Source organism: Emydura macquarii, unplaced genomic scaffold, assembly GCF_026122565.2.
Source record: "Emydura macquarii macquarii isolate MOO-44397 ecotype Brisbane River unplaced genomic scaffold, CSIRO-AGI_Emac_v2 contig_3517, whole genome shotgun sequence".
Classification (NCBI taxonomy): Eukaryota; Metazoa; Chordata; order Testudines; family Chelidae; genus Emydura; species Emydura macquarii.
This window is the reverse complement of record NW_027133654.1, coordinates 7733765-7760333: the sequence shown is the minus strand read 5'-3', so window position 1 is coordinate 7760333 and position 26569 is coordinate 7733765. Positions and strand designations below refer to the sequence as shown.

The window sequence follows — 26569 nt, the reverse complement described above, 5'->3', positions numbered from 1 at the left end:
CACAGCATTCCAATCCACTTTCCGGTTTCCATATGTTAATCATGTGGTTGGTAATTACAAGATGAGGAAAACTGATAAACAGTTGGGAACTGGCTCTCTTTCTATATAGAGAAAGAGTCCATCATAGAAAAGTTCATATTCAAATATACTACACAATGAAAAAACCTTCAAAGTGACATTTCAGCTTCTGGAAACCACAAATGATGATTTCTATGTAAATGAGATTCAATTTCTCCTAGCAGTTTATTTGCCCCACTCTCCCTCCCCCCACCCTCTTCCCCACCCTCCTTTTGCATGTTAAGATCCATTTTCTACTGTACAACAATTGTTTCTAGGGATGTTAATCATCTGCTGTGCAAGTACTAAACTGAAGTCAGACAGGAACTGGTAAGTCTTTACACCGTAAGGGAACTTTGCTGCAGCTATGTTCAGTGAGATAATTTTAATGTTCCATGCCGCCTTGGTTCCCTTGGGTTCGTTTTTGTACTCTCCTATTTTCAGACGAAGATGGAATACTGAGGTATATAAGTTCCGTGGAAAGTTTAAGAAATATATCAATAATGCAATCAAAACTTTGCCCAATGTCTAGGAAACAAGATGGCGTTGTGTGTGTAAGCCCTTCTACTGCTGTAGATTAAGTGTGAATTTCCACTGTTGCGACAGAGAAGGATTGCAGACTTCAACGGTAAGACCACCATTTTTGGCATTTCGGCTGTCTAGACACAGATTACTGCCAACATGCCTCAGTTTGGAGTTGCTTTCAATTTGCTCCCATTTCTGGAAAAGAAAATAAAGTAATGAGCTCTCCAAGTTGTGGATAAAAATGTGTTTCATGTCCTACATTCCTTGTTCTCCATCCTCAAATCCCTTCCTGGGCTGTGTTTGTGGTAATTCTGAATACAGAGACTATAGTTTACGTACTGTGCTTTAACATGGCTTGTGATAGTTTGGACACATCTTAAAGCAACCATTAATCAAGCTAATACTTTACACTAGAAATGAGATTACACCAAATCATTTTGTCCAGCTCTCTCCTCAAATACATGCAATTCCAGTACAGTGCCAGGTTAGAGGCTTGCAAAGCCTGCAGCTGTGATCCTCCCTGACTTGAGCGACAGAAATGTCAGCACTAACTTCAGCTTTCTTTTTTCAATGTTTTAAAATTGTAATCACAAGGGTTGGTCCCCTAAGCGGTCTTTCAGAAGCTGTGGAAACCACAGCCCTAGATCCCTCAAATTTTTGGAACACATCTAATTAATTTGTGGCTGTTAGAAGCAGCATTGTCCAGGCCAATGTTGAAGTACCAGGGCTGTGACCCTCCTCCCAAATCTCAGAGAGAAGGACTATTGTCTGATGGACCAAGAATGGAAGTAAGAACAAGGGACCCGGAGTTCTGTTTCTGGCTGACAGTTTCTGACCATGACCCTTGTCATGAACTCTCTTTGTTCATTTCCCTATCTGTTAAAATAGGGATGATGCTTGCCCTGCCTTTAAGAGTAGAGTTTGTGATAATTTGTTAATAAACATTATAACTAGAAAGCCCACAAACCATGTGACAGATGAGGAGTTAGCAGCTCAGAGCCTATTCAAAGAACTGAACTTTGCCAAATTTTCTTAAATATTGGAAATTGTGCATAGACTCTGGCATCAGCAGAAATGGTCTCCCCTTCTAGATGAGAAGACCGAAGGGGTTGGGATGACGGAGAGAAGGGAGACACCTGAAGTTCTGTCCCAAACGTATTTTGTAAAACGAATCCCTTAAGTTTGGTTGTACTCCCAGATAATCTCACTAAACAGTATCTCACAGAAAGCGAACTCCCAGTCACGAAGTATTTACAGAGTGGCTGGTCCATGAGCACAAAAGTACAGAGGCTGGAAGGAAAGAATAAACGATGGCTTTGCAGAACAGTCTTCAGTATGACTAGATGAAATGGATTTGTGGCTGAGATGACGCGGCAAATGTGATTTCGCTTGGGTATGGCAACTGGAAGACAAAGTAACTGTGCTGCTTAATAATGCAATTTGTTTAGGGAGCCTGGTGCTCTTGCAAAGTGCAGTCCTATATCTTCCTTCATTTTTTTGCCTTCTCCCTAGATCCAGGAAGGCTTTTTCTTAGTCTTTTCCTCTTAAATTATATGTAAGATGTGTCTGCTGCTATTGATGTACATGTCAGTTCTTGGCTGCTCATAAGAGGAGAGGGAATCAAGCTCTATTCTCCCCAGAGACTCAGACTGTCACATGTTCAGGCGTCACTGAAATAGGGACTTCAAAAATATATTATGGCTCTGTCTCTGGAAACAGGTGATAGCGTAGACCTATGCATTACACACCACGGCTGCTGGCCTGACCTCCTTATAAGGCAAGTTTGAGAGGACAGCTTTGTATATTGAGATTACATGGATATTGGCCTCTAAATGCACACCCCACCCCTTATGGATCTGTGCTCCTTGGATTTATTATTATATTACTATCGCACTGTTTACTATTACACTGATGTCTAAGATGTAATATATGTTGACAATTATTTGTTGTCTTCTTTTACATTTTGCTATATTACCTTATGATAGTTTCCATTTAGGAACACAAGAAAAATATGCACTTGCAATGTAAATAAAGTCTCTCTAGATTACACAAGTGCTGTGAGCATTTAACATTCTTGTTGTTTAAACAAAAAAAAAAACAACAAAAAAAAACAGACTGACAACAGTGATCAGTGAAAAGCTAAACCAAATATTCTGAAAAGACCCGAGCTCTGTAATCAAGTTATACTAAACTTTGCTACCTCATATGAACAGATTTAGTGCATTTCTCACAGGTTTTAGATGGGGGAGAGGAAGAAGGTCCTCCGAGCGCAAAGGTGCAAAAGTCATCTAGGATATTTGTGAGATGTTCTTGTTAGAATTACTTCATGGAGGACTTGGAGGGAAAAGGATTACAATGTGAGTGTTATTGTTGCTTTCCACCCATATTCCGTAATGCGCTTTAAGGAATTACATACTCAGATACCTTAGTAAAAAAGACCTCAATAGAAATGAGCCAAATTCAGCGCTCAGTTACACCTCTGCAACATCAAACCTTCATAGGAGTTTCAAGGGTGTAAATGAGGGCTCAACTTGGCCCTAAATTTGGACTTGCTGGCCTTCCAGATTACAATCTTCAGAAGGGAGGGGATACACACCATTCTCTCCATGTAGAAGCCATGGCTTCTGAAATGCAGTCTGCCTCTACACATGGCTGTATGTATCTAACTTCCCGCAGTGAAAAGCTCAAGACTTTCTTTTTTATGATCTTGTTGTCTCAGTGTTTTAGGTTTACCTAGTTTGCCAGCATTTGGATTCTTAATACCACCAAGAAACCTTCAGACAGGGGGTCATTATTAGCAGCCTATCAAGAGATTTTGACAGCTCTCTTCTAAATGTCTGACCTCCACATAATGTAGTGGAAAAAATGTAGCATCCTTATACTAGTACCACTAATAGCGTCTCTTCTCCACTGGACTCCTTTCTGAGTTTCACGTCTGTCAAATCAAGTTATCATCAAGGTCTCTCTGCAACCACACAATGGGTGAAGTGCTCAACGCATAAGCATGGCATCACTTCATTTCTGCTGCCGTTCCCAACTCTCCTGCTGGCAAAGGGAGCCAGGTACATTCCGATATATACATACGTAGGTCAGGGAGCAAACTATTGGTTTGCACAGGCCAAGAACCACAGCAAGTTAAGAATGAATGGGTGCGGGCACACACAGATTTTTGATTTTCCTATAGAACAGTTTGCACAGTGAATTACATACATTATGTACTCACCTGTCTACTATCATTTTCTCTGCAGCCTTGGAGTTTTATTAGTGAAGCAGGTGCTCGGTCCACAACAGTAAGGCACAAATCCATATGTTTCACTGACTTGTCCTTAGTTAAGGCCCATTCCTGGAACACAAGGAAAGAAAATGAACTATATATATATATTTTAGAGTTGTGTACATATAAATGTGCAAAAATATATACACAAAACCCTAATCTGGCATAAGTTAGACTCCTGTAAAAAGGCTTAGAAGAAAGAGACTTTCCATAATCAAGAGCCCCACTTAGGATTTAAAGCAGTTTGAACAGTGCTTTTTTCCACACACCGTTTTAAAAAAAAGTATAAACTAATCTTCTAAACTGACCACCTTTTGTTATGACTGGTCAGATTCAGAGTCCGTTTTAGCGGAAACCATATTGAAACATGGTCCTTTAGAAGCCCAGCGTAGCTGAGAACTAATTTACTGTGAAATTGCCTCTGGGTACATCAACACAACCCACAGCAGTGAGCCTCCCAGGCCCTGGGTCGACAAACTTGTGGTTTGGACTCTGAAGTCCCTCGGTCTCTCTAGGCTTCAGAGCATGAGCCTCAACTTCAAAGAGCCATCTATGCAACTATTTTTAGAATGCTAGTGCGAGCCCTGCCAAGGCAAACCTGTTGCCCTGGGCTCAGAATACTGCATAGACATACCCCTAGTGTCTCAGCATAACTCTGGAGAAACACTGTTGCCTTGTGCTCCCCCTCTGCTGGCTTTCATACAGGACAAGATGCAGCTATACAGATTGCTACATAAAAGCCACCTTTTATTTATATTACACACAGGACAGTACATTAAACGAAAGTTCAGGCGGCAAAGTCAAAAGTTCCTAAAAGTTGGAAGTGTCAAAATGACAGTTCCCCACGTAACCTTAACTGCTTACTTGTGTTACCATTCTGTGCACTGAATGAGGCAGGGGCCCTGTGGAAAATAGTCGAGTGACATGTTCACATACTATCATAGTACATATGCACAAGATGCCAAATTATGGTTGTAAGGGCAACTATACATTTGACATTTCCTAACCATCAAGTACTAGACTCTGCAGCCTAAATAAATTTTCTTTTAACAGATTTTTGTATGCAACTTCCTAGTATTTTCATAAAAGGAAAAAAGGTAAAAATTTCTATTCACTTTTGTGGATGCCTCATAAGTTATTGCACAGCTTGCTTGATCATCACCACAGCGTCTGTACTGGTTCCCACCTTCAGACTCCCTTGCAGGTTTGGGCCTCTATTCTCCTGATTGCTACCCAGTGTCTGGTTCCCTTCCCCCTCCCAGGATAATTCCCTCTACTATTGAAGGGTCCCCTCTCCCTTTCAATTTACTTCTTAATCAAGCCTATTAAGAATAAAGTCTGCTCCTGGTGCCTGAGGAGGATTCTGAGTTGTGTAATATGAGATCTAGTTGCACAGGACTGAATTTATTAGCCATAACATTAAAAACTATTTTACAAGCCACTCACACAAACAGAAGAAATTAGCTGATCATATCATCATAAATTTTTCATTTGATATATCTTCTGATGTAATTGCACATTTGGCATGCATTCTCTCTTTCAACTCCATTGGATTAAGAGTGACTCAGTCAATTCTCTCATGAGAATACACACAAAGAATAATCAGAATTTCTCAGATCTCCTACCATTACAAACTATTACCATCACGCAGATTTAGTAAACAGCTGCTAGCAATTAATCGGCTGGGGACACTGAAATTATACAACATGGGTCTAAAGAAAATCATATGATTGCACAAGAACATTGTTTAACTCTCCAGCATCCCTTTGTGAACCACAAACCAACCTAAAATTCAGATTGTAAACTTTTAGTTTAGAACAAACTAAATACTCAAAATATTTTTAAAATGTGTAGTTTCAGATAATGGAAACATGACTTTTTGCTCAATATTTCCCTCCATTCCTTATATGATTAGCTGCCATTGTTTAAGAGCAAAGTAAAAATAATGGCCGCTTGTTAGGACTTTGATTTAATATTATGTAATGGAACCAGTATTTTAAAAACAAACGTGAATTTCTAAACCTTAATACCACTGAAATGTATAACCTGAGATCCACATTTGATGCTTCACGGAAAAAAGCAGTACCAGCTAGCTGGTAAAGCTTGTCATGTCTGTGCACCACTTAGGCTCTCTAAAAATAGGTCTGGTTTTCTTTTTTCTTTTCTTTCTTTTTTTTAAATCTTCACTAATGTTCTGACTAGTTATATTTCATGAGGGTTCCAATGAGCTCCAACAAAGGCTATGTCTACACTGTGCTCACCATGGACTATGTGGGTGTGAATTGCAGAGCCCACCAAAGTGCTGCGATCTAACAGCCCCCAGTGGAGGCCATTGGCAAATTAAAAGTTACATACCTTGCATTACCATAGTTCAAATTCTAACAGGAGAACGTTAACACAAGCCAGGTACTTTTTAATTCACGCCAGCAGTGTCCACTGAGGTAATCAGATCACAGCACTTAGCTGCTCACTGCAGTTCACACCCTCATACTCTGCGCTGCTGCACACACAGACAAACTCTGAGCTTAAAAATCAAGGTTATAATATTACAAATTCCAAGCTCTGCCAAATTCCAAGTTATGCTATACAAGGGCCTTCACTCTGCAAGTCCTTGGCAATACATAGCAGAATTCAAGGAGGCCTCTTCTCCAGGGATTGGAGGAATGAAAGTCACAATCACCTCTACACTATACTCTTGCCAAAACTCTACATACTTGCCTGCAAGCTACCAAACCACAAAGTTCCCACTTTCTTGTATGCTGCCCTCACAAATGGGGTACAGAACTCACTATCTCACTTCTACCATCTAGGGTGGATGAACAGATTATAAACCAGAATTCACCCTCCAGATTCAGATGAGAAACCACGTGAAAATCGCTGCTAAAACCTCCACCCTCTCCGACCCCCCACGGAGCCATGAGAAAAGCTTTCAGGTCAGCCCTGAGCAAGATTAGTTAATGTTTCAAAAGACCATATGTTCAGAATGATCAGCATTGCCTCAGTGTGTCCAGTGAGTGGTGAAAAGAAAATTAAAACCTTACCAAGTTCTGTGTCTACTCACAAAGGGACCTTTGTTTACTCAATCATGTCTTAGTCACAGCTGAATAAAATTATCTTTTTCAAAACCAAGCGCAAAAACATCTAAAACAAATTGAAATCCAATTTTCCCCATTACAGTCTTTTTCAAATAAGTTGGAGAAAGGAAGGGACAAGGTACAGTACCAATAGTTTCAAATGCACTGGATTGACATCAGATTTTCAAGTGGGTTGCATAAATGCAGAAAAAAGAATTGATTTGAAACTAGCTCTCCGAAGCTACATATAACAGATCACCTCTCCTAGATCTTTGCTCCTGTCTGCAAGCAACATTTTAAAGTCACTGCTCTCAGGAGAATTCTTGCATCAGCCCTTTATGGACAGTGGGCAACTATGGTGCTCTGCCAATTCTTTCAAAATGGTAAGTGAAGTCAATTCCACATATATAAAAACTCATTTAAAATGCATTTCCTCTATCTCTGAGGATAGTAGGTAAAATGACATGGTTATGAAGAATAACTGGAAATGTTGTTCAAGAAGATATGTGGTAGGTATTACTATCTAGTACTTTTTAGCCATAGATCTCAAAGCTATTTGCAAAGGAGATATTTATTCCCATTTTATATATGGAAATTGAGGCACAGGAGGGCCAGCTTTACTTAAGTTACACATGAGCCAGTGGCAAAATTGGGAATAGAACCTAGGTCTTCCACCTTCCCATCCATTTCCCAATCCAATCAACCAAACACTTCTTCAAATATAGCCCACATCAGACACACCCACTCCTGGAAACAAGAGATCTATAGGTTTGTATAGCAACACATGCAAGGAAGATGAATAGAATTAAATTGTTTTTTGTAAGGAAGTTACAGATCTCTCATAACAAATAGTAAAAATGGAAATCAAAGACATCTTAAAAATAAAAATTCATCTTGGGTAAAAAATACTCCTTCTACTCAACCACCTTCCTGAGTAACAGAAAGGCCAGCAAAGAAACTGCCATGGGGGGGGGGGTGTGTGTGTGTGTGTGTGTGTGTGTGTGTGTGTGTGTGTGTGTGTGTGTGTGTGTGTGTGTGTGTGTGTGTGTGTGTGTGTGTGTGTGTGTGTGTGTGTGTGTGTGTGTGTGTGTGTGTGTGTGTGTGTGTGTGTGTCCAAGCACACCTTGCGGGGTGGCTTGAGATACTTCCACTTGTATGGTGGCATCAACGGTTTCTCTCAGATGATATTCTTGGCTCAAAGCATTGGGTCTTTCATCTAAAGCTCAAGCACCTGTGGAAGACCTCTCATTTAGGTGAAAGAGGGAAGAGAGAGAGGATCTTTTCAGCCACAGACAAGAGAAAATGAAGAACATCTGTTTCTGGGATTCCTTCAAGCAGGCCACAAGACAATCTCCACATCTTCCTTCCAGTATCGGAGTACCTTCTCTAAGCGGTCCAGTGCAGCAGAGCTCATCGTATAGGCCCTGTTGTGGGTACCAAGTTTTGGAGCTGTTGGTGCTGCTGGTTCTGAGGTGGCAGCACAGGGAAACCCTCTGGCTGGCCTACGGCTCAGTTGGGGGCTTGGAGCCCTTTTTCTTCCCCCTTTATATGGGAAGTCTCCTGGTTTTTCCCCCCCATGACTCTACCCACTTTGAAGTTAAAGGCTCCGGGGATAATGCGGGGTCAGCACTGGAGTCCCCTGGAGGCTGAAGTGCCTTCTCCATAAGGAGGAGTTTTAATTTGAGCTCCCGGTTCCCACAAGACCGCAGCTTTAGCGGCTGGCAGAGGGAGCACTTCTGAAGGATATGGGACTCTTTCAGGCATCGGACACAGCGAGAGTGTCTGTCCCTCATAGGGCCTTGCAGGAGTGGCACCTCTTGAAACAGGAGGAGCCCGGCATGCCCCTGGAGATGGATTGCTATCATTCTCTAGCAGTGAGAGATGCAGAAGAAAGTTCTTTTCTCTTCTTAACTGGAAAGAAGCTAGAGAGTCTTCTAAATGCTGCTGAGGAATCTCCTCAAACAGGGCAGGAAATAAAAAGAAGAAAAAGAACTTTAGTTTACTTTTTTTTAAATCCCAATGGGGTAAAAAGGAAACACTACTATTACGGAGAACAAAACAAACAAAAACAACTCCTACTTATGCTGATGACACATATAAGGAAGACACAACTGCTAGCTCCACTGGAGGCCAAAGGTAGTCGAGAAGGAACTGAGGGGGTTTCGTTTGCACAAAGCTAGACAGCCTTGACACAGACCACAAAGGAGGGAGAGCATCTGAGCGGGCTGGAACAGACACCACTACCAAAATCTCCAATTAGAGGCACAGGGGCACAGTAGGGAACCTACTCTAAGAACTACTATATCTTCTGCCACCTATTTATCACCTACAAGAGCAAGAACATAAATTTAAAATATTACCCAAGAGCCCAGAGCTCTTAACTTCTCCAAAAGTAGTTGGGGTAGAAAGGGAAGCAGGTCAGGTAAGGTGTTTCTTTCTGGCTTAGGGTGGAATTACTATGATTGGTAGGTCCTAGAATCCTTTCATCTTGGCTATGCAAGCCATTTCCAAGCCCTGCCACCTCCTAACCCACCTCTGCATCCCTCTCCTGAGTAACTATTCAGAGAAGAAGTGTATTATTTGCTGAAGCTGGGGGTCATAGAAGAATAACCTCAGCAGTCTCTCAGATCAAAAAAGAAAAACAAAAAACTTTTGTCCAATTATGAACCTACAGAAACTGTACAGCTTCACTGGAAGTTTCAAGTTTCACATGGTGACACTAGTTTCTGTCATATTTACCCGCTCCTCTCAACACCAGTTAGGGGCTCTCAACTTAAAGGATGAGTGGATATTTTTATACAGAAGTCAGAAAATCTGAATTTGTGTGTGGGCAACAGTCACTTTCAGGATCAGAGCTATGCCCTTTCTATTTTTATCAAATACTGGACAGTAGTTCCTACCTTTCTCATACTTAAATGACTGGCTTTCTGAAAGTAATGTCAAGGCTCATTCTGTATAGGGCAAGTTTGCTACAGCAGCCACCTGTATCCACATAGGAGATTCCCAAGATAGTTCTCAAAACATTTACTGAACAAAATACCAGATGCAGGTTCTAAACAGGAGACAAGATTTAGTCTATTAATTTTACAGATATTCTTTCTGGAGTATTAGTACCTAAGCAATGCCATCCTCCTCAAGCTGCGATAACTTCCACTGGCAGACCAAATCAAGAAAAAGCGAGTCCAGGATCAGGGAAGAACAAAGGTGGCTTAAAGTAAACTTTTCAACTCTCTTCTTGAGTTGCACTGTGTGTTCTTTGGCTAGAGCTGCAGTTACACAAGGTCATCAAATATTACATCATTTAGAAAAAATTCTCTCATCTCTGGAGAAGAGAACGGAATTGAAGGTGCCTCTAAAGCTGACAGTATGGGTAGGAGTGCATTCAGGTGCATATGATGCATTTTCTGGAATTGTTCTTTTTTTAGTTTTGTGATCCTAGTCAGATTTTCTCTCTTTTTTTTATTACAATTTAACTTAAAGGGATGCAATTAATATTCTGATGTAATAACCCATTTAGCAGCAGATTTGTTGAACATTGATAATCAATGGAGTAGAAAACTGACTGATTAGCAAACTAACTATATATCCAGTTAATTGTTTAACAACAATATTTATATCAATTTAATTGTATTTGAGTTTTATCTGAAAACAATGTGTGTGCAAAACCAGCACAGGAAACGAAAGAAAAAGCATATGCACATACTTGGTTAATGGTGCCTATAAGACAACTGGATAATTAGATCCTTCGCGGTAATTAATGTTTCCATTCAGTTCTTGTTTACGGCTTTGACACACTTGCAATCAGTTTTAAAAGTAGGATTAGAAGGATTTACTGAAACACCATCCTCACTGCTAATGAGTAGGATGTGACTTTTGGTGCCTTTGGTTTCTTAAAGAATGTGTTTCGGATTTAAGATAGATTTTTCATACTCAGCAACCACCCACTGGAAAGAGGAACAATGCCCCAGATAAAAAAAATTGTTCTTGTCTTCAGGAAATTTACAGAATATGGTGATATAAACTATTACTTTTTTTTGTAGACATGCCTCACAGGAAACATGTTTTCATAAAAATAAAACTTTTGGTGAGGTTGGGATAGGGCTATAGAGTAAGAGTGGCCATTTAAAATATTGAGATATGGAATGGATGATCTGATCTCTATTTTCCATCTCTGGCCTCTCTGATTCTAAAACTCAAAATGCTGCGTTATTTGAGAGAAGTGATTTACCCCATCTTATTCATTTGACCTTCTCAACACTAGTACACACTGCCTGCCTGCCTCAAATTCCTCATTTTTCAAAAAGACTGTGGGTTTTTAAAAAAATAATTTATAGCATACAGACCTGGTTTCCTCCAGCATTATGGCATTCATAAACTCCAACAACACCATCTGCAAAATGGCCCAAAGTGTCAAGGCAATTGGTACCCTGTTGCAAAGCCCCAAAAGCAATATCTTGATGATCAGGTACCCTAAATATAAAACAAGAAACATCTGGTTTAATTCACTTTCTCTTGTTTTACCTTTGACTCCCTTCCTTTACCTGGCAGATTTCTAGGTGAGAGGCAAGCAACAGCAGGGGATGGTTTGATTTTGGGACACAAGCTATATTCCACCCCCCACAACATTCTGAGGAAGTTACAGGTAATTGTTTGGTCTGGATACCCTGCTCTCATAACTAAGTGGTCAAAAGTTCTCAGTGGAGCTGTAGGTTAAAAGATTGAATATGAGAGAATTACACTGGAGAACTAAAATGAACATTAGAGAGTCACATCATAAGTGTAGCTGGCAGCAATGCCTGCAATAAAGGTTATATAACACTTTCCATTATAAATCCCTGTTTGCAGTAGCTTACGACTTTGTCAAACTTGAACCACTGAGGCAGAAATTTGGCACGCTGCACCTCTGCCTCAGGCTGATTTATTTTCTTTACGCTTCAGTAAAAACAGTTCTACCATTTCTGAAAATGAGGCTAGGGAAAATACATTGCTTTGTCAATGTTAGCAAATTCAACTGCTCTTTTGAGAAACAAATGCCTCCATGCTTCAGAGCTGGGACTTGAGATTTGTCAGGGAGTCACTGTGGTACTAGGGAGCTGTCCTGTGTGTTCCCCATGAAAAATTCAACCAGATTTGGTGACTTTATAAACCATTGACATTCATGGGTTATTATTTGTACTACCACAGTACCTAGGACCCTATTGTGCTAGGTACTGTCCAAATAGAGAACCAAGACAGTCCCTGCCCCAAGGAATATTACACATATTCAGGAGAGGCTGGCAGCAAAGATTTCCGAAGATTCCACCTGCATTTGAGCATGCCAAACTGAATCCAAATCCTTGTCACAGCTATAGGATGAACTGCACCTTGGACCCCGGAGTCTCTCCTGAGTACACCCCTTAAGGTGACAGGCCTGGCTTCCTGCACCTCCCTCGGGTTGGAACCAAGCAGTGCAACCACTTTGGGACTGGGTCTCTGATTTGCAATCCCCTGTGGTTGCCAAGCATGTTAACATCACAAGCTCAACTCATTTCTGGCATCTGTAAGAGTTTCCCTTCAGGAGCCTGTGACAGCATAAATTTGCAGTGGCACAGAAATTGCGTCTTTAAAACAAAACATTATTTATTCATTCTTCAAAGCTACAAAGCACACAGATCAAAAGATAAAGCAACAGAAGGCCTACACACATGGTTATTGCTTAAAGACAAGTTAAAGATATAAGAAGGCCTCAGCTCTGCTGATTCTATCTCTGGCAGGGAGAAGCAGACTGCATTCTTTTGTGTGTTTGCCAGACTGTCCACTTTCCACTGATACACCCAACATAGTCTCTCCTAGCTCGCCCAAATTCCCTCTCTTTTCTAAGGTCTTTCAAGTTTAGGATCCTCCATGATCCCAGGCTTTAGCCCTGGGAAGAGTAAATCTTTTTAGTTTGGATGAAGCCAGTTTCTTCCCTGTTGATGGTCCAGTCATTGTTAAGTCCTTTGACGCGGTTTCCCCTAGGGGGTCTTATTTTTGTCACTTTCGTTTCTGGTGGGTTCTCTTTTGCAATTTCCTTTGAGTTAACTATGGGCAGGATAATCTCACCCAGATAAACTGAGATGCATATGATTTATTAAAACAAAGATTTCCCAGTTTTCCCACACTGGTAGTCAAGTTTTTGGGCGTTTTTTGGGGGGTTTTGTTTGTTTTTTAAGGCCAGAAGACCACCTACATAACACAGGACATAAAATCTCATTTAGTAATTCCTGCACAGAACCCACCCTTATGGCTTTGATTCCAGGTTGGATTCAGATTTTGGATTCAGTGGATGTAAGATTTTATTCTAGTTTGGAAGCAGCCGAAATCTTGATATTTTGGTCCCAAACCTTGAGATTTCTACCATTTTACCCTCAAACCCTTGCAAACACAGATTGAGCGTTTAGGGCACAACTGAACAAATAGCCTAGCCTAAAATCTAATCTATATCTGAACACTCTCCCTTGAGCTCTCTCCAATTTTAAGGAAGGTTCATTTAAAAGAAAGAGCCATTTTACAAATGAGGTTGATGCTGTAGTTAACCGCTAAAATCCAAAATAAATTAAGCTAATATATTAAACGTTTGACATTGTAAAGAATTATAGGTTAATAATGCTTTATATACTGAAGCCTGGATAACAGTATTTGTTGCAAGTTACCTAAAAGTCTGTATTGAAGATACTTCCACTAAAATTTAGCATTGCCATCTTGAAGTAAAATTCAAGATGTTGACATGGCAAAAGAACAAAGCTACAAAATGCCAAATTTATTAGCTGCTTGGGGACTTGCAGAAAGGTTCAGGTAATCTTAAAATTTCTAGTTAAGTTTCAAATGAAATTAATGCAAATCCTTAAACAAGACACGCTAAGCACATCTGTCAGTAGACATAGGTGGGTGGAGTTGCAGGCAGAGGTGCTATCTGTTCAAATGAGACATCAGAGATAATTTTTGCCCAACTCTAATGGAAAGTAAATATCCAATGGCATTTTTTAAAAGAGAAAAAAGGATAACGAAACTCCTTATCGTTATTATTCCTCTTTATAAGACAGGTTCTAATGTCTGTGGTCCTGTGTGAGTTTTGTTGAGGGTATAATAGCCGCTGCTGCTTTCGCCTACAAAGTCACTATACTACCAGTATTTATCTCACTGTATTCTAACTTATAGTGTTTTGGAACTGCTCGCACAAGGAATGTGCTACTGTACAAGAGCCACATTCTATTCTACAATTATTTTATTAATAAGATTAGCTGTATGACGGGTTCTAGTTTACAGACGCCTAGGTTTGACAGGTGGGGGTTATTGGCAGGATATTGAGCATGGTGTTTTTATTCTTTTAAATTCTTGGTCTGGTAAAGAAATACAGCTCTGAAGAAGAAAGGGTGAATGGAAATCCACAGTCAGATCGTATTATACATAAAAAATCAGCACTCTCACTGTGCATTTCATTTTCAAAGCTCTTAAAACACCAAATAATCCTCACAAAAACTGTTAGGTGGACCGGCATTCATATTTTACACAGGAGAGAAAAGGATGCATAAATGTTAATAACCACCCAGCAACACAGATTCAGGGAGAGCTGGATTAGAACAAGAGGTCCGACTCCTAGGCATGTGCTCTGCCTGACCAATGCCTCCAAAGCACCTTACATTTTCTCATCTGATGACCTCAATTAACCTATAACAACTCTACATGGGAGGATTAACTCACTAATTAGCTCACTAAACTGGCAGTAAGAGTTTTGCACTGCACCTAGTTTAAGGCTGTTCACAGAGCTAAGCATGCTACATGGGTGAACCTAACAGCTGTAAGGAGAGCAGAGAAAGATGAAGAATGATGCATTTCCAGCAAGCAGCTAGCCCGGGAGCACAAGCTGACCTTGTCTGAATCAGATGACGCAGCTACAATACTGATATGGGGCAAGGGGATGGGGCAGTGAAGAAAATGGGCACCTAGAATAAAGGAGTAAGCAAAAACTGCAAGAGACATGTTTTAACGTGCTAATATTCTAGGTGCCTGTGCAGTAGAGATGTAGTAAATTCTCTGTCCAAAGTCAGGTAAAGAACAAACCTACACTGCCAGAAAACAGAAAGGCTGTTTGAGGCTCACCTTAACTCAGGATAGACATTTTCAAGATACCACTTGAAGGGTTTGCAATTAAGTCGCTTTCTCAATTCCATTCGGCTTTGAATACTAGAGAGAAACAACAGCAGCAACTTACAAGTTGTGTTTGATACATTTTAAAGCACGTTTAATAAGTGAGACATTTATCAGTAGAAATATATTTTAAAGAAATGAAACACCCCGTTGCCCTCAGGAACTACTAACAGCAAACAAAATAAGTGAGTAAGCAGCAGCAGATCTGACTTACTTGCCGTAAGGTACATTTCTGGCTGAAGGCACTGCTGCGTAATAGAAATTTTTGTACTCATCCATCCAGACTTCTGCTGCCCTTCGTGTATTTCTAGGAACAATCAAGTTGAGACATGGGTTATGTTTTCTCCTGTCACAATCATGACACTTATTTTTGTCTGTTTTGATTAAATTCAATTTTTCCGCACCCACTACTACACAGCTAGCTATCAGCACTACAAATTTTCCATACTATAAGGACATAGAAGAAATGAAACAGGAATCAGAGATGTTATGACCGAAGCAGACACATCTGGAATGGACTTCGTGCCTTCCTTATACTTTGGCCTGGTCCACACTTAAAATTTAGGTCAACATAGCTATGATGCTCAAGAGTGTGAAAAATCCACACTCCAAGTGCCGCAGCTATGCCATTATGGACCCCGCAGTGGAGAACTGGCCAAAGGGCTTGTCTACACACAAAAATTAACCCATAGTAATACAGGATGTGAATTTAAAGTGGATTAACTATTTCTGATGAACTCCATCTGTGGACACACTTATTTTACAATAAGAGTTAATCCATGGAATTAAACAGGAATAGCTATTCCAGAATAATTCCTTATGCAGACAAGCCTCAACAATTGGTCCAACTTCCAATTAGAAAGGTAAAATACGAGTTCAAAACTTTCATTTTCCACAATGCTCTTTTTTTAAAGCAATTTTGTTATTTTACAAAACCATATCTTGCAAAGAAACCAAATTTACTGACTGGTTTTTGGATCAGCAACTTGGAAGAATTTAAAATCTCAACAGCTGGCAATATTTGGCAGTTTGCCTTTTATCTTACAAGCAGCTTTCACTAACACCACAGAAAATTGACACGCCAGCTTATGGAATGTGCATTTCTCAACTCCCTTTTTGTCCCCCCACCATACACCAATTTGAACGCTACACAGATGGATAAAAAGCTGTAAGTGGTGAAACATTTAGGCTTATGAAACTAGAGGTTTCGTTGCAGCTGAGATGACAAAGAATTGACCTTCAGCTTGTGTTTAGGCTGATGTTTGCAATGTTTCTTAAAATTCTGCACTAAATATATGACGAAAACGTTGTCCAAACTCTTCAGAGATTGTGGTGTGTGTTTTTACATATGTATCTTTATACAAACAGTGCCTTTAAGCCTATGCTGAAGTGCAAAGTGACTAAAGCTTTGTTATTCTGCAGGATTATCCCTCATCATTCTGGCAAAAAGTTATCTATTCTGTTTGAATACAGTCACAACAAGCCACTCTTCATGCTTTCATCAATTTAACATGAAACAGATAATCTTGCACAGGAACATATTACCTGATTAGAAGCAGCCTGCAAAAAACCTGGTGTGTTACATATGTACACACAGAGGTCGTATCCTTATAGTAAATATTGCAGAACCAAATAATAAATGTCACACACACATGACTGCCTCATTTGCCTTCTGTCCACTAATCCATCACCTCCAGGACTTACAAACATTTGTAACATTCCAAATTGCCTTTTTCTTTTTAAGTCAAGCCAAAAGCCTTTTTCTTTCTAAGTCAGCCTACCAAGAAATATTTTCCCTTTCTCTTTCAAATATGGTATTCCTATCCACCAAAAATTCTCTCTGATGAGGATCTGGATGGGCAAGAGTTAGTCCTGTCCCAGTGATAGATTTTCTGTGCATAGAACTATCACAATTTAATAGTATATTGTCATCGGATCCTGTAAGGCTAGAAATAGGAGCTTTATGCTACTGGAGGAGGTGGTGATTCTCATCTTCTAAGTGGATCCCAGCATTTGCTTCTAGACCTGTGAGCTTGTGAGACAGCTACAATTTTAAGTAGTTATGTACAGAAAAGTTGTTTTAGGTCATTTTTGGACATCTGTATGGCCTCCAGAGGTATGTACAATGAATAGGAAGGATATGAAAAATATTCCCAATACAATTTTTAACCCCTCACCCCCATAACTTTTAGTTTTTCAGCTCTTTTTCCTTTCAAAACTCTCTCTTCACCCCCATTTACCCCACAGGAAGCCCTATTATCTTTTACAAAATTAGAAGTGATAGTTTGGGGAACTGAAGTTTTATTTCATTAGCACCTTCCATGCTTTAAAGCCTATTCTGTACATTAGGCAATAAAAATCTCTGGTGACTGCCAGAATCTGGGAGTGTACGACGGGATGGATCACACGATGATTGCCTGTTCTGTTCATTCCCTCTGAAGCACCTGGTATTGACCATTGTCAGAAGACAGGATCCTGGGCTAGATGGATCATTAGTTTAACCCAGTATGACTGTTCATATATTATTTTTGGATAACACGTATTGATTTTGGAGTTTAAGACTGAAGGAACTAAACACATCTTTAATTTGTATCTTTCTGATTCTGCAGCGGAAATGAAGTGACCACAAGCTGAAGAACGCTGCTTAGAAACTCCTGAGTGAAAAAACCACAAGTGAAGAGGAAGCTCGAACAACCTCTGAGTTTTGATTGATGATAAATTCCTCATGGAAATTGCTAATTATCTAAATAAACCCCCTTTCAGCCAAAACCAAGGAGGTGTTTTTCAGCTCCCCTCTGCTTCTGGCTTTTGTCAGGGATACTTCCTATTTAGTCAACAGCAATTCAAGGGCAAACAAAATTATGTTAATTAACCTAATCCTCCTCCTCCCACCCACCTCCAAATAAAAAGCAATTACTGTGACTTGTAAGAGTTTTCACGGCTTTTCAGTCCTTGAGGCTGCTCGGCAGCCAAAGGGGAAGGACAAAAAGCAGCTGTGTGGAAAGGGAGAGCAGGAGAGGAGTATAAGTAGGGGAGACTTCGGTTATAGGCTTCCATTGTCTTTACAGTTCAAGCTGATATTGATTTCTTAAAGTCATTTTGAAGAACAACGATAGGGATATGTTTTTAAAAGATGTGTCTTCCAGTATTTTTCCCATTCACCAATTACACCTAAAGAATGTAACGATATTTGTTTGAATGAGGAGGTCCTACCAGTGCACGTGCGATTTGGTCTCATAGCTGTGGCATCACAGGCCCAACCCTCTCCAATCCAAATGCTCCAGATGTACACTGATATGATTTACCACACGTTTCTAATATTGTGTGTACACATACACTTCTATTACATATAGACACACCCCTTTCTATTGCTCAAATCTGGGCTATATTTCCACAAGTACAAGAGCTTGGTGAATAATGGATATTTTTGGTTCACTAACAGAAAAAATATGACAAATTTTTTCAGCAAATCAAAAAGTTAAAAATGTTCAGGCTTTTTGAAAAAAGCAAAAGAAAGGAGAACTAGATTCACAAAATGGCTGGAGAAAGTGATGAAAACTCATTTTCCCTGGTCCAATGACTATCCATTGTCATTCATCGCGGCAATTCATAGTCATCCATGACTACAATAGTTAGTTATTGGGCCAGGGAAAGATTGAGAATGACTCTGCACCGTGGAAGTTAGAACACTCTCCCACAACATGGGAGACTCAATTTCAAAGCTTCTGTCTCCCACGTCCCAGGTGAATGCTCTAACCACTGGGCTAAAGCTTATAAGGTATAAACCACCACATCTTGTCATTTTGTAAATCTAGTGTCTTTCCTTTGCTTTGTCAAAATGCCTGAAAATCAAAATAGAATTTTTGGGTTAGAAACGAAAAGTTCAATTTTGACATTACCAAAACATTTGGACTTTTTCAATATGGTTGAAACTGTTCTGTGAATTTGACATGAATTCACTAATAGTTTTGGTTAACCCAAATATTTATTTTTTTGACACGAAACCTACTTGTCTGAAAAATTTTGACCAGCTCTATTAAATACTTATTAAGGCTCATGGAAGGAAAAGGCATCTTGGCATCAGCTCAAAACTGAAAATGCAGAGCAGTGTGCAAATTGCATAGTCTTTCATTAACATGACCCTGAAAGCTACTGTGAAATTAATATGCAGTTATGTCAAACCCAACCCATATAGTGGAATCAATAGATCTTCCTATTCCCTGGTGTAATATTAATATTAGAGCAGGGCTGTAATCAAGGGTATTTCATTATCTTTTGTTTCTTCACATGTGCCATTAATTTTCCACAGCAGCATAAAGTTCAGAACTCAACAGAAAGGGGAAGCAGATACTTAAAGAAAAATCCCTGCTAAAACTATTCATTAGTGCTGCACTGAAAGTAGAATCAGTATAACTCTAGAGAAATCTGCACTTCCAAAGAAAGTATTTTATCGAATGTGAAACACTGCCTTCAGTGATTGGCTCAGAAGCCTCCGGGTCTGAAGAATGTACGTCTGGGCTCCGTAAATAAATATGATTTGCTTAGACCCCAGAATTCCTACAGTACGAACACACACATTTTATTCTGTTTGCATTTAGCATCTTGTAAATCCTATAAATTGAGGCTGTGATACATCATCACATTGGGAGCACTTGGAAGAATTCCCAACTCAAACGCCCAACATACTTTGTGCCTACAATGGCACAGCTACGGCACTGTTGCAACATAATATAGACTCTTCCTACACAGTGATGGAAGGGGGTTTTTCCTTGCCAAGTGGCAGTAGCATTCTTCCATCAGCCTTGCTGCATCTACACTGGGGTTAAGTTCCTATACCTACAGTGCTCAACTTTTCACACCCCTTAGTGATATATCTACGTTGACTTAAATTTTAAGTGCAGACCAGGCCTCACGTTGCATCTCTGGTTCTTTAGGGAAACAGCACATCAGTGGAAATTTCTTATAACATGTGAATATACTACTACTACAATGTACTTATACAGTGCCTTGATCAGAAGACTCAAAGCTCTTTATAAACGTGGATAAAAATCACTATCCTCATTCTACAGCAGAATAATTGAGAAAAAGTTCAGGATTCAGCCAAATTCACGCAGTGAATCAATAGCAGCAATGGGATTTCTTATCTACTGAACCGTGATGCCTCCTCAAAAAAGGTTGGCTTTTTGGTGTGTGTTTGTTTTGTTTTTTAAAGTTACAGTATAAGGAGGAAAATTTCATATAACAAATGGGGGAGTGGATACTTTTGACAGGCCAGATTCTACTAGGTACTATTCAGTGCAAGTATCAGAATCTAGGCCCATATGATTATTAACACGACACCACATAATTGTTCAGTATTGAACCAGAAATCCAAAACACAACATATAAATATACAAAAAGGTCACAGAGTTTGGTGGGTTCTAAGTGTCAGAAGTGGAAAAATGAACAATTAATCTTTTTCTTCATCTTTTTAAAACAGATTGAATATTGAAGAGAAAGCCATTTTTTCCCCACAAGATTTTTTAGAAGATATACACACAAATTTTTCATAGTTGATTTTAAGTTTCCATTGTTAACATATTTTCTAAGTACATCATGCATTTCTTCCCATTTTCCCCAGAATTCTTCCAGCTGATGCTAAGCAATTCCTCACCTTCTTATTAAAATGTTTCACCACTATCAGGTTAGTCTTCAGATTTTTATTTTTGACCTAATTTTACATCTGAGTTATCACCAGAGCTGAAAGTTAGTCTCCTTTTAATTAAAAATATTTCCATTAGATTTTCACTTCAGATCAAATTGTACATATTTTTCTGTGAAAGGTTCTGGAACTTTAATGAAGTTACTGCCACCTGCTGGCTAACTGAAAAAAACCAGAAATCCACAGTTCCATGATTTAGCCAAGAACTTGCAAATAGTTACCTTGCAAACACAGTACCACTCCCACCAGGGAAGGTGTAAGGATGTTGCTTGCGGAAAACATGCCCCACTCTGCTGCATGGGATAATTTCAAGGTTCCCTCCACATTGCCACACTCGGAATGAAATCTCTGCAATTAGAAATGCATGATAAGTACCCACATAAACTTAAAGTAATTTGTAAATTCTGACCCTCAACATATTTTACCCATATCTCTGCAGTATGTTACAAAGAAAATATTTAGCTTGCAGAGAATATGATGAGCTTACATAGGTACTAGCCTGGAAGAAAAGTAAAGCTGACTCTGAAAAAGCTGACAGACTGGGCTCAAATGTGTCTAACCATCTCAATTCAGTGTTCTCTAAGGAGAATGAGAAGCAGTTACTGAATTTATACTCCTTTGCCTGCCTCTATTTATAAAGCGCCACTGGTGATTACTGGAGTTTTACTAGAGAGTTTACACAGCTCTCTGCCCAGAGATTAAAATCTATGGTGGACTGATGCAAAACAACTCAATTCAAGTGTGGGCTAGACAGAGTTGCACTCACTGGGGAAAGTTTGAACCTGAAGGAGATCTTGTTAAAAGTGAAATTCTTTTGCATAGTTTTCAGCAGAGAGCTGGGTGAAGGGTAGCAGAACAGAAGTCAATATTAGAATTTATAAGGAATTTAGGAGCATTTCTTTTGAATGTCAGATCATGGAATCAGAACTGGTACAGTATGCACAAAAGCTGGCTTTTTTTTTTTTTTTTTTTAAAAAGATTGACAATCACAAATTCAGCCCAATACGAAAGCGTTTGTATTCAATATTTAAGTTGATTTTATTTTTAAAATAAATTTTGAAATACCTTTCATGCATGCCCCTTTATTTTCTATATTATGCATAAACTCCTTTATTATACATCCCTGTTTATTGTGTTTCAATTAACCAAATTCTCCCTCTATGAATCCTCCCATCCAAAATACGGGTTTTGTGGCATCTTACATTCCGAGGCAGGTGGGCAGCAGAAGGGGAGAGGATGAAAAGTAGCAGTGAAGAAATGCAGAGAGGGTGCAAACTGGTTACAGTTTCAACTAAATCTAGTCAGGTTTTAGTTGCAGAGTTAAATAATTTAAACCTCAAGATATTGGGGAAGATTTAAAAAATATTTTCCCTGTTCCCCACAGGGAGTAGAGGAAGCCACCGAGGCTTCTCCCCTCCCCTGAGACAAGCTGCCCAGGGCTTCTTGCCTCCTGGGAGCAGGGTCCAGCTGTCCCAGCTTCTTGGCACAACCCCCCCCCCCAGCGAGGAGCCAGGCAGAGCTGTAAAATTGACAAGGCTCTCTGCTCCCAGTGATAAACAGGCACCAGGGGGCAGGCTGTTCACCCCAGTTCCTAGTCCTAAAGCCACCCAGCTCTCCAGGGGAGCTGGGAGCAGCTGAGCTTTTAGCTGCCTGGCTTTCTTGTCATTTTCACAGCTCCTGCCGTGAAACTGACAAGACAGTCGACAGCCCATGTAAGGGACTAACTGCACAGACATAAGCCTTTCGCCTCTTGTGGGGGTGGCATTATGTCATTGGTGTAACAGGGATCTTACATCAGCAGGAGGAAGGCTGTAGCGCAGACACTGACATAATTAGGTCGACATAAGCTGCCTTATGTTGACCTAACTGTGTAGTGTAGACCAGCCCTCAGAAATTTTTCACCTTGAAAGAAGCTAGTTTCCAGCCTATCCCCCAACCACCACCAAGGCACTGATCCAACAAAGCATTTAAGCATCTGCTTAACTTTAAGCACATGAAGTCAGTAGGACTACTCATGCTTAAAGTTAAACATGTACTTAAGTGCTAGGGTGGATTTAGGCCCTGAGAGTTTTCAAGGAGGCGAAGTGAAAGGAAATAGTATGATGAACATGTGGGACAGTGGGTGAGCAAGTGTTTGGACAGGGATCTCAGGACTGGCCGTGGCACTGAGGACTGTGTTCTCGCTGAAGGATTGAGTGAGTTGTTGGAACCGTCTCTCGCAAGTAAGGAAAGAGGGGCATTAAAATATACTGCCTGGCTCAAGGGTGATACTGAATGCACTGGTTTAAAGATGCTTTCAGGTAAAGTAAAGTCAACTGCAACATGCACTAATAGTTTTACAATGAATTTCCTGTTAATTTTTTAAAGAGTGAATGTAATTGCAACATTCAGATAAACATGATTTAGTAACGCTCAAACAACATGAGAGCCAAACTCTTGACTGAAGTGTTTCAATATTTTCATATGTATTATTCTAGTTCAACAACAAATTATTTTAGTGAAGTTCTATGGCCTGGGTTATACAGGAGGTCAGATTAGACAATCCTTCTAGCCTTTGAATCTATTGATTATTTGTATTACTGTAGTGTATTCTGCAGTCACACATTCAGATAAATGAATTCCAAGCCTTTAAATAAGTGTGTATGTAAAAACCCTGGATGGATGGATGGCAGTCAACACACTAAGAGTTTGAAAGTAGTGTACTTTGCATGAGCAGTGCACAAATTTGAACTGTTACTGGTTCCTAATTCAAACTACTTCAAAACATAGCTAAGATACTTGTCCTCACTGAAGGACTAAATTAACAGCAAATTGAAAGTTCTAAAAAGTTGTCAGAGTGAAAAATGTTGGAATATACCATACTCAATAGAAGCATAAAACATTATTGTAACACAAACAACCAAAAACAAAATTATTCAACTCAAATATCACCCTTGGCCCAAGAACAAGAATTAGAACATGGCCCAAGGCCAGTTTTTTTCCAAAACACTTAGGGCATCTGAAAATAGGTATTTACAAGGTAAGTTAGTGTATTCTCAACCATCATTATTCTGCGATGCTACAACAGAGCTATCTTAAACTTAGGTACCAAGTGGTCTACTAGGACAGATAAAAAATTAAATTAGATCAGTCTTCAGCCAGCTACATTTTAATTGATTTCTTCAAGTATACATAAGAGGATTTAAACTCATGAACTTTTGTGTTCTGCTTTACATGATTAAATTTCAGCAACATCTTAAAAAGCCCCTTAAACTGGTGGCATAGACACTGCTGCATTTTAAATCAATTTAGCTAAAAGAGAATGCTATTTTCAAGCTATACAGAAAATTATTTTCAAAAATGCAATCTGTATTCCTATAATTTCTTACTTCCATTTTACTGGCCTGTCCTTTTCCCAAAAGCAATTGAACTGTATAGCTAACAAATGCTTCCCTCTCAGACATTCATATTCAACATGCCAGTCCTACCCTATTCTAATTCTTTATTTTAAACTGAACCTTGGTTGTCTCTGAATTTTTGCCAATACTCCACTTAGTCTTAATTGTACTTTAAATATTTTCTGTACAAACAGATGAAGGCCATGATCGCAAAAAAAATTACATTAAAGAAATCATTTTCATCTTCAAAAAGAAATCGAGAAGTGTACATACCTAAGTTTTCTCCACCCCATACATCCATCATCATATCGTACTTTCCTAACTCTTCAAAATAGAATTTGTCCATAACAAACAACCCGCCAGCTATCATTGGTGTTCTGAAGAGACAGAAGGGAGGAAAGTCAGAAGTTAAATATTTAATGATCTGCCACTTCATTGATCTCTATCATTTGAACCTTCAAGGCTGAATGCCTACTTGAAATAGCCTTGCAATGTGTTTATTCTGAAGGCATTAAGTCACTATTCCTTGGGTAGCTCTACATGCATACCACTACACTAGCATTTCTAAGGGATATCCTACTTCATGGCTTATGTAGCTAAAGTTTGTTTCTATTTCCAGATCCTTATTCAGGTCTCAAGGTCCTTATATAAAGCTCATGTATTCTCTGAGTCAAACTGAATTTTAAAACTCTTATCATAGTCTTAGCATAACGAAGATGATACTAGTTTCAATTCAAGAAAGAAGGAATCCTAGATATGGACAGTACACTAAGATTCCTAGAAATAGTTACTTTGTACTTATATAACTTTTTCTATCTATCTGAGGGTCTCAAGAGTGCTATACAAGCAATGAATGAACTAACCCTCATCATCCCACCAAGGTAGGATAAATATCTGCTTTTATAACAGCTGGGGAAAATGAGGTAGTCCATTCAGCCAACAGGCCTCCATCTATTTACATTTTTCAATGTAAGCCAAGTCAATGTACAGAGTATACATTTTAATATGTTCATGTCATACATCTGACAGTTAACTATTGACAGTTAACCTGTGATATTTAACAGGCCAACAAGCTGGTTAAAAATAGTTCTACACACTAGAAAAAAAGAAAAATAAAGGAAGCGCTTGATGTTAACTCTTAAATGCTATCAGATTTTTGCTTATAATGTATATCAATGATGAAAGCTGAACACTGAAGAACACTGATTTTATTTCCATTCAAACCCACAAATTTATACTATCAGTTTCTTGCTTCTGTTCCATGTGGTACACCACCAGCTTGCACAATACTAAAATCCAAAAATTTCGGTAGAAGGATAGGAAGGGAAGAAAGTAATGGATGACTCTTAGTTTCAGGCTATCTGCATGCAATGTTCTGGAACAACTTTACAGTACCTCAAATTTTTGTCTTGCATTTAAACTTTTATAAGAGGACTCCCTAGCACTTATCAGTTAGCGCAGGAACAGTTTGTCAAAGACAACATTTGGGAGATGGTAGCTCAGGAAGTTGCACTTTAAAAAATATCTACAACGTTGTTTTGTGAAGAGAAGGGTGGTGACAGGAACATACTTTATGGGAGCAACTGGGTTTCCCTGTCTTGCTCTTCTTTGCTCTGGCGTCATGTAATCCCATTTGAACACCAAGTTCCAATCAAAGCCTACAAGGGAGGGGGAGGGGGGAATCAAAGGAAAAAAACTGGAAGTTAATTGAAGTTTCCATTCATTGTTCAGCTTTTCCTAATACATTTCTGACTAAAATTATTCGGAACTGAAATTCAGATTAGATGGAAAGTGCAAAACGAACAGTTTAACATGAAGACTCAAATGAAAATCTGACCTTGGATAAACATCTGGGGAAAGAATAGAAATGAAAAGGAAAGGACGGAACAAATAAGATTCCAGATAAAAGATGAAAAGATGAAAGATGAAGTATGACACTGAAATGGGCTCAAATGCAAACTAAATTTATCTTGAAATACTTTATTGTATTTTAGAACCCACAGTCAGCAACAGTAAAAAGAAACAAAAAGTCTTGGTTTGGATTAGTCTGATACAACTCTAAGTAGGGCATAAAAAAAAAGGAACTTTCAGTCACCATGGGCATACAAGAGGTCATTACCACAGTTAGATTCTGACTTGTCAGATTATACATTCCACTCCCACAGCAGCTAATGTTCATTTATTTGTTCATCTCTGTTTATTACAAAAGGAACTCTCCTGGGTGTCACAATAGTTTATTTACAATTTCTTTCACCTAACTAATTTGGAAACCAGCTTATGCCCCTTTCTTTAACTGCATGCTTTGTAAATATGGCACATTAAAACTTTCAGACGCAGTGCTTTAGATTTAGCTAAAATTGTTTTATATAAGGGTGAAAAAGCTCTTTCTTTGGAC

At 39.3% G+C, this 26569-nt stretch overlaps 1 protein-coding gene across 4 annotated transcripts in view; it reads right to left on the bottom strand.

Moving 5' to 3' along the window:
• Window positions 1-287: 287 nt before the first annotated feature.
• Window positions 288-26569, bottom strand: part of GALNT2 (polypeptide N-acetylgalactosaminyltransferase 2) — a 123759-nt gene continuing 97477 nt past the window's right edge. For all 4 annotated transcript variants that reach the window (XM_067535741.1, XM_067535742.1, XM_067535743.1 and 1 more), the window contains 8 exons: window positions 25745-25832; window positions 24448-24551; window positions 21019-21145; window positions 15311-15403; window positions 15049-15132; window positions 11274-11400; window positions 3806-3925; window positions 288-777 (listed from right to left, as the gene is read on the bottom strand). In XM_067535741.1, the coding sequence (XP_067391842.1) occupies window positions 622-777; window positions 3806-3925; window positions 11274-11400; window positions 15049-15132; window positions 15311-15403; window positions 21019-21145; window positions 24448-24551; window positions 25745-25832 (899 nt within the window). In that variant the 3' untranslated portion in view covers window positions 288-621. The remainder of the gene's footprint in view (window positions 778-3805; window positions 3926-11273; window positions 11401-15048; window positions 15133-15310; window positions 15404-21018; window positions 21146-24447; window positions 24552-25744; window positions 25833-26569) is intronic.